Source organism: Ahaetulla prasina, chromosome 1 (assembly GCF_028640845.1).
Source record: "Ahaetulla prasina isolate Xishuangbanna chromosome 1, ASM2864084v1, whole genome shotgun sequence".
NCBI lineage: Eukaryota > Metazoa > Chordata > Lepidosauria > Squamata > Colubridae > Ahaetulla > Ahaetulla prasina.
The window spans coordinates 297,200,077-297,209,441 of NC_080539.1; the positions used below are offsets into that span (position 1 = coordinate 297,200,077).

Consider the following 9,365-nt stretch of genomic DNA (forward strand, 5'->3'; position numbering starts at 1 on the left):
GATTGGTGAAATCTTAGCTAGCTTCTTCACTGCCACAATCTCAATCATTTATTAGGCTACTCACATTATTCCTCTCATATTTGCCTGGTCTGTTTATCTTCTTGAATCCTTATGAGCTCTTGTCAAGAGGCAATCAGACTGAGACAGTGGCAGCAGTACATCATAACGTAATGTCCTCGGAGACTATGGCAGTATTACATCATACCATAATGTCTTGTGCAACAAATCACAGATGATCCCATATTCACAGCCTGATTGCTCTGCATTGCACTGCACTGCACTTACAGAACCACCTGACCGCTTGAGCATTCAAGGAAATTGCCTAAATTGCCTGTAGAGTCATAGATGATCTCAGAAAAACAGAACAGCACTTACAATCAGAATATTTTCAGTGGGGCAGATTTACAGAGTTAATCCCTCTTTGCAAGATAACGATTTAGTTAAGAGGAGACCTTATAATTTTAGGACATGCTAAGGCCTTGCTTGGTTTGCTTTCTCAATTGCTTTATATAGTTCTCAAAATCCACAAACATCCTGCCCTAAGGAGAACTTATATTGCTGATTTCTAGAGCAGCCTTTTTCACACTTTGGTGTTTCTCTGTTTGTGCTGGGCTTAGAATGCTTCTCGGCTCTCACAAGCTATAGCTGTAGTGTCTATGGAGATTTTTAGTCTTCTGGGTTATGGTTGTTATGGTTCTCCCAAAGGGGCTTTTTCAAGAGGCAATTGGACTTTCTGGTTTTTCTTTGAAGATGTTTCACTTCTCATCCAAGAGGCTTCTTCAGCTCTGACTGGATGGTGGGGAATGGAAGGATATATATCAGGGGTGAAATCTAAAAATTTTCCCTACCGGTTATGTGGGCGTGGCTTAATTGGTGGGCATGGCTTGGTGGTCAGATGTCTGGGTGGGCGTGGCCAATAACAATAAATAATAAAAATAATAAACAAAGTATAAAAAACAATGAGGTACCAAAAACCAACTTTCACACTTTACACACACACAACACAACTGACTCACACGCAGTGTAAAAGCAGCTGCACTTCACACTTCACACAGCCACAAAAAGCTCAAAAACCAACTTTCACACTTTACACACACACAACACGACACACACACACACACACATACATAAAATGCCACATACAGCTTTCTGAGATTTTGTGTGTTTGTATAGTTAGAGTGAAACACTACAGAAACACACCAAATCTCAGAAAGCTGCATAAATATTTTATTTTATTATTTTATTTTATTTTATTGTGGAGTTCAATTCCCAGAGTTCCTCAGCCAGCAAAGCCAGCCAGCATTAGTTGATCACTGAGGAAATAGATTAGCTAAGCAATTGATTCTGTCTGGGCTGAAAGTGAAACTGCTTTCAGGCTGGGAAAAAAGCCATGCGTTCATCAGTAATCAGGTAAGTGCCTTAGAATCTCTACTTTTACTTGTAGAAAACATGTTTTCTACAAGTAAGAGTACAAGTAAGGTTCTGCTGATGAGAAACTCAGGTGAGATTGCCAGAGGAGAGTTTAATTTTTTTTTTTAAAGTTTAAAGGCTCTACCAATCTCAGCTAAGGGGTGGGATCCTCAAAGGCTTTTTTTTTACTTTTAAAGGCATGTTTCGGCTGAAGAAAAACCAGCTTTTAAAAGTAAAAAAACCCCACAAACCTCTGCTGATGGTACGGCTCAGCAGAGGTGGGGGGAGGCAGGGATTTTTGCTACCGGTCCTCCAAACCAGCAGCTGCCATCGCTACCTGATCGCACGAGCCGGTCCGAACTGGGAGCATTTCACCCCTGATATATACTCCTTGCAGACAGCTGGTCATTTGCATTCTTTTAGAGAGTCATTGAGGCCACTTGGAGGTTTATCTGTGTCCTCAGGGTTATCAGGCAAATGGGTGTCTTCAAAACAACTACGTCATAAACGCATGGCACAACATAGGAGCACAAACCCATCAGGACAAGATTCAGTAGTCCATCTGCATTTAAAAGACAAAGGCCACTCTTTTGAAGACCCATTTTGGACAGAGACGATCTCTGGTTTGAAAGATGGGTCAAAGAGGCCATCAATGTGAAAACTGAACAGCCCTCTCTCAACAGAGGAGTTGGTATAGGACACCATCTATCTCCAGTCTACAACACGGTCCTTTCAGCAGTTCCAAGAAGGCGCCACACCCATTTGCCTGACAATTCTGACAACACAGATAAATCTCCAGGTGGCCTTAACAACTCACTAAAAGAATGCAAATGACCAGGTGTCTGCAAGGAGAATAAATCTTTCCATTCCCCACCATCCAGTCAGAGCTGAAGAAGCTTCTTGGATGAGAAGTGAAACGTCTTCAAAGAAAACTCAGAAAGTTCATTTGCCGCTTGAAAAAACACCTTTGGGACTACAGCTGTAGCCCACATACATCTAGAGGGAGTCAGCTTTGAAAAGACTGCCCTGAAGTTGTCCACATGGTTCTCTGTGGGTTTTCTTCCTCTTCTGTTCTCCCTCTTCTTTCTTCCATGCACCAACAATGCCTCCCCTCAGACCTGCGGAGAATGACAGCTGGCTTCATCGGTATGGCGGTGTCCATAATCCTCTTTGGATGGATCATTGGCATGCTGGGTTGCTGTCAACAGCATGAGCTCATGCAATATGTAGCTGGACTGCTCTTCCTTATGGGAGGTAATTTTTTCAAAAATTATTATTGTTCAAAATATTTTTGGATATAATCCTGGCATTTGTATTATGCATTTTATGCAATGAATCCATGCATTAACAGAGTAATGGAGTACATAGACGAAAAGAACATGGAAGCCAGAATGCCATTCTTTGTTCCGTCATCATCTGTCATTTGGTCATTTCCAACTCTATGGTACTTGTACCAACTCAAATATTTTTTGACCAACTTTAAAATGTTTCGAGAATTTTCAAAGGAATGAATTAACACAATAATAGTGTTCACCTAATATACTGTCAACTTAAACTTTCCATGCCAGTTAAATATGTAGAAATCTAGCACAATGTTGATTCGTGGGCATGAAGAGAGAGTAATGCTGCTGGTTCCTTTGCTAAATGTTTATGGAGATTCATGGTTGTCCCAAAGGTGGTTTTTCAAGAGGCAACTGGACTTTCTGGTTTTTCTGTGAAGATGTTTTGCTTCCATCCAAGAAACTTCTTCAGCTTTGACTGGATGGTGGGCAATGGAAGGATTTATATTCCTTGCAGACAGCTGGTCATTTGCATTCTTTTAGAGGGTCATTGAGGCTACTTGGAGGTTTATCTGGGTCCTCAGGGTCACCTGGGTAGTGCAAATGGGTGTGTTGCTTTCTTGGAACTGCTGAAAGCACTGGGTTGTCAATTTTGAACAGCCCTCTCTCAATAGAGGGGGAGGGATACAACATCATCTATCTCTAGTCTACAATGCAGTCTTTTCAGCAGTTCCAAGAAGGCTCCACACCCATTTGCACTACTCAAGTGACCCAGGTAAACCTCCAAGTGGCCTCAAAAACTCTCTAAAAGAATACAAATGACCAGCTATCTACAAGGAATACAAATCCTTCCATTCCCCACCATCCAGTCAGAGCTGAAGAAGCTTCTTGGATGAGAAGTGAAACATCTTCAAAGAAAAACAAGAAAGCCCAGTTGCCTCTTGAAAAAGCATCTTTGGGTTTCCTTGCTAGATACAAGGTTTTCCTCTCCTTAAAGATTACACATGGGCATCGCTTACCTCTGCAGATGTCACAGATCCCCGATTCTCACTAGCCTTTGCTAATCTAGCTATTTTAATGGATGCTGGGAGTTGCCGTGCAGAACTAAGGGAATCCCCACATTGTCCATCTCTAGAATAGAATAGAATTTTTTATTGGCCAAGCGTGATTGGATGCACAAGGAATTTGTCTTGGTGCATATGCTCTCATTGTACATAAGAGATAAAGCAATCTTTCAAAGTTATAGCATGGTTTGCAGGAAGAAGTAAAGGCTTCAGAGTTTTCTATGGAAGTCCAGAGGCAATTGTTGGAAGGCCACATCTCATTGAAGCCACAGCTGTAAATGTTTTGCATCAACTGAATAGCTTGCCTCTGTGATATAATTTGTTTCCTGTCTCCCTTTCTAGGGTTGTTAGGTTTTTAACACTCCCTTATGGCTGTGCTATAAGCTGTAGTTAGAGGCAGGAATTAATACATGATTAATCTTTCCCTAGTATGAAGGGAAAGGGACACATATTTTAGAATTATAGCCAGAAGACAGACTATCTTTTTAAAGTACTGATTAAAAAGTCTCCTCTCATTGCCCCTCCTTTGCATTAACTCATACCTCAAATTTAGGGAAAAAATGCCGTGCTTTGTTCATGGCTGAGAGTCCGAAGGTTTTAAATTTTTTAATTTAACTTCATTTCCCCCCACTAACTTTAACTAAAAATTTAATTTAATTAAAAATGAACTAAACAATGTTTGTTTTTTTTAAAAAAATAAAAAACCAGAAAATGCAAGCACAAACGAAAAATACAAACTAATAAAATAAAAAGCAACCAAACATTTATACTTATCAATGGTCACTGGTTTAGAAATTAACTCACTACTTTAATACAAACAGTACAATCTGATGATTATTAAAAGCATAGCTGTGTGGGGCAGGCAGTTAAAGAGTTGACAGTTCAAAAGGAAGAGAACAAGCACTAAACTACCTACCTACCATTTTCATATTGACAGGTTTGGATGGTTAAACCTCTTAATTGAAAAATGAAGCAATGTTTGGCCACTGTTGAAAAAAAGTATTGTATTTATTTACCTGGCAAGTAATGACAAACAAAATGATTAAAGCACCAGATAATTTGTCTGTGTCAATGGATTTATAACAAAATTAGAAACAGATCTCATGCATTTCAGGTTGGAACAAAATTGCATGGATCAAAGCAGTAACGAAAGAATCCTATTTCTGTAAATTTTAAAATTAGCACAGATGCATATTTATGTATAAAGTACATTTTGAGTTTTATAACATCAAAGCATATGAATACTTTTTTTTAAAAAAAAAATGGTGGTTTTAGCTGACCAAAACTACATGGGACTGATGTCAACAAATACTACTAACTACTGAGATGTAGGAGTGTTTCTATTTACCAAAATAAGAGAGTAATACCACAAAGACTGTGTGTTCTCTTTATTTATTACTAGCATTTAGATTGTTAAGATGATACAGAGGTTAGTGGCTTTTCATGAAATTGCTGCTTATAGGGAGTATAGAAGTACTGCAGTTGTGTCATATGGTCAATCTTTTTCCTTGAAAGTTTTTACAGTAATCCCCAGAACCTAAAATCTGAATATTACAGTGCTTTTACCGAGTGTATTGTGGTCCAGCTTTTGTGTGGCCAGATTAACATGCAGGCTGACTTTAAAGGAACAATAGTTGACAGGAGAGTTCAGACAAGCAGGGTGTCTACAAAATATGGTCCCAAAAGTCAATGGTGGCCACAACAGTGTGATTGAGGCTTAACCTTATATTTAAATGTCCACTGCATGTGCAACACACACACACACAAAAATGGGCGAGTTTCCACTGTGCCATCACAGCCATTTTGACTTTTGGGACTATAGCCTGTGGATCTCCTTGCAGACAAATATTCACAATGTAAAGATCAAAGAATCCAAAACAGCAGTAAAAACGCCCAGTCAGTCAAGACAGCTGCATGCCAAGGAAAGGGCAGGAATCAAAGAGTAATGAGCCTGAGGAAAAATCAGGAATCTGCCTGTACAAGAAAGTTATTTCATTTCTGTATTTTTTTAGGCTGCTGACAAAGATAAAAACTGGCAGCTTCACATGCCTGATTCTGCCTTTGGCAGGAAAGATGTTACACATTGCTCTTGGTTTTTCTCTCTCTCTCTTCTCCTCCTTTTCAGGGACATGCTGTATCATTTCCCTTTGCACGTGCGTGGCAGGGATAAATTTTGAGCTGTCTCGCTACCCTCGGTACGTTTACGGATTACCAGAAGACATCAGCCATGGCTATGGCTGGTCCATGTTCTGCGCTTGGGGTGGCCTGGGACTGACGCTGCTGGCCGGATTCTTATGCACCCTCGCTCCCTCTCTCAATACCCCTCGGACTGTTGTACAGAAACCCAGACAGGAAAATGGAGCTGTGTGATGTGGAGAATACCAGCGAGTCTTATTAGCCCACCGCCCGTTACCAGAACACAGTGTGGACATTTTGAGATCTGCAAACCAGGTTGGAACTAAGGGGTTGCTTTGGCAAAGTCCTGGAGGAATGCCAGCCCGTGATTCTTCTGTCTGCCTGTTTCTGAATTCACATCAACCGCCTGGGTTAATTCTTAGTCCTGTTTTTTCTACGAGGCAGTTTTCTGTTAAATAGGCTTGTGGTGCTATAAGACCTGTTGATCGTTTAAACGGCATCAGCTTTTTCTTAGGAGCAGAAGCCAGTGTGAATTCTGTTTGATGCCAAGGAGTTTTATTTCCAAGAACTGGAAGGTCAATTAGAAGGGAAAGCCAAGGAAAACAATCTGCCCAGTCCAGTCTCAGAACTGATTCTCTTTTGAGCAGAGACCCAATGCTGGAATTGGCTCGTTACCCTGCAGAAATCCTTGGTCCAGATGAAGGCTTTAAACATTCAAGAGAGGGAAATATTCTCAAATCCAGGCTGTTCAGTATCTGTATCTTGTTAGTTCTGGAAGTCAAATATGCATTAAGTACCTTGGAGTAAAGTGCGTATTAGACCTTCAGATGCTTAAAAGAATATTTCCACAAGGGGGCAAGTTGCAATGATGTAATCACCCAAACAGTGGAACCAGTTCAAGGGTTGCACAAATCTGATGTGGTCCTTTGCTCCCTTGCAACGATCTTGTTGACTGAAGTAAGACCCCTATGTGCATTTGCAAAGGGGGAAAAAATCGCAAGTGAAGTGAGTCAGGGAGCCAGGGCCACTCTTCAAATCGTGTAGCTGCTCTAAAAGGCAACCTAAAGATTTATGGTCCACTTTCAATCCTTCCAGAATACAGAAGAAACTTTGTTTTGGAAAAGGAGCACAGACCCTAAAAATCTGACATTTTCTCTTGTAACCCATAAGGAGGCATAACTCATAAGAGGGATCCACAGTATACAGATAATTAACAAGCTGAGCCTAACTCAGGAACATCAACAATGGTGCTGAAGGGAAGCCCTGGTCTTTCCTCATTGTACTTCTTTACTGTCTCCCCCAAAGACTGCACAGAACCCTTTGTTGAAGGGCTGTTTACATTGTATTTTGAAGTGGCATGTAATTAATTACTCAGTGCTAAAGTTAATGTATTCATGGCAAGTGTGATTTTTAAATGGAAGTTGTACATTTCAAGAGGCATTAAATTAAAAGGCTTGGTTACGTTAAAAGAGCAATTCTCTGGCTTTTGATTTCTTCTACGTGTTACAGCTGCAAAACAAAACCCTGTTACATCCTATTTAGTATCTCTACAGCAGTGGTTCCCAACCAGTGTGCCGCGGCACTAAGGGGTGCCGTGAGATCTTTTGAGGGTGCCGGGAACTTTTGAGCTACGGAGATTTTAAATATCTATTTCCTTATAAGGGTGCCGGGAACTTTTGAAAGGCTTTCCAAGGGTGCCTCAAACAAGAAAAGGTTGTGCCTCAAACAAGAAAAAGTTGGGAACCACTGCTCTACAGGAATAAGGAAGCATCATGGGATGAAAAGTATCAGTCCTGGGAACCAAATCTCAAGATAAACAGGCATTTGTAATCAGGACCAATTTGACAGCAGAATAAGGAGCTGACTTTTCCTCCCCTCTTAATGTTTTACATAATTTATCTGACCAGGTAAGCAAACTGTAGTCTACCAATTACATATGTACTCAACATAACAAGTGAACAGAAGAGAAGCAGGAACTGATGATTTACTGTAATACATTGGAGGCTATTTAGTGAGGAGCTATCAGCCTACTTGTCAATGATAGCATATATTCCAACAAATCAGCATTTTCACATAAACTTATAGAGTTATTATCTGTAAGATGCCGCCAAATGAAAAACATTTATGTTTTTCTAATAAGAGTGATTTTCAGATAGGCAATGAAATTCAATGGGCACCTATAAAAGACTTTAAGAGAGCAATGGTGGCACAGGGATTAGAATGCATATTGCATGGTCTATCAACGGCCAGCAGTTCAATCCCAACAGGGTCAAGGTTGATTCAATCTTTCATCCTTCTGAGGTCAGTAAAATGAGGATCCAGATTGTTGAGAGAAATATGCTGGCTCTGTAAACTGCTTAGAGGGGGCTGCAAAGCACTATGAAGTGGTATATAAGTCTAAATGCTATTGCTAATCACCCTTCCATAATAAAAACATCTATAAAAAACAATGTTCCAACCATCACAAAAACATGTTTTTATATCCTTAAAAGACAATTTAAGGGTTTAACCATAAAAGGAATGATTGTAGACTTAGAGGCAACTGAATTTTCTTGTTTTCCTTGAAAATGTTTCTCTTCCCCAGTTTGTTTTCAAGAGAAAAAACCAAAGAAGTCCAGTTGCCTTTTGAAAAGCATGTTTGAGAGCACCATGACCTGGATAACTGAGACTCTCCCTAGGGACTTAGGGAGTACTAAGGTCCTGTCAAAAAGTGATTGAACTGATAGGAAAGGGCACCCATAAAGCTACGATAAAAAGGATTAAAGAAATTTTAAAGAAAATGAGATCACTTGTTCAAGAAAAAGGGAGAATCAAGAGGATCAGTTGTTTCCAAAATGCCAGATATTACTTTAAAAATGCAATAGATGTTAGATATATCTTGTGCGTCAAATCTGAGAAAGTGCTATCAAATCACATCAGAGAGAACATTAGAGGTAAAAAACATTTCTCGATGAATAAACCTTTGTTCAAATAGAAAACTAATGCAACGGGGGTGGGGGGTGGGAGGAGAATCCATCTTTTAACAACACACAAATAAAATAAAAGATGAGTGAAAGGTATCAATGAATATATACCAAATTAACATAGCAAATGACATTAAAAATCCTCAAGTGTATGTATGTATGTGTGTATTCATATTCAAAGCAGGAAACTAGCCCCAAAAATTGTTTGAGCCTTGGACAAGAGTACTAAATGGGATCAAAGAAACTGCAAAGAAGTCCAATTCTGGTTTTTACCAATGAGAATGCTCAGGCATCAATACGCTTTTTCAGGCCACAGCCGAACAGAGATAACAAAGGAGAAAATTTTGTTCTGTGGTGACAGAAATAGATACATCTCTTGTTCTAGATGGTATCTACTTCAAGGACCGTTAACCTCTCTCTTTATACACATAGGTTATAAATTTGAGATATTCCCAATCCCTGCAGAAATCTTTGGCTCCTTATTGCACCTTCAATTTAAATGAAAAAAAAAA

General features: G+C 39.7%; 1 protein-coding gene across 2 annotated transcripts in view; it reads left to right on the forward strand.

Annotated features, from left to right (window-relative positions):
- Nucleotides 1–8,805, forward strand: part of LOC131187486 (transmembrane protein 178B-like) — a 34,971-nt gene extending 26,166 nt beyond the window's left edge. For both annotated transcript variants that reach the window (XM_058161827.1, XM_058161828.1), the window contains exons 3-4: nt 2,527–2,664; nt 5,880–8,805. In XM_058161827.1, coding sequence (XP_058017810.1) covers nt 2,527–2,664; nt 5,880–6,124 — 383 coding nt within the window. In that variant the 3' untranslated portion in view covers nt 6,125–8,805. The remainder of the gene's footprint in view (nt 1–2,526; nt 2,665–5,879) is intronic.
- The last annotated feature ends 560 nt before the right edge of the window (nt 8,806–9,365 follow it).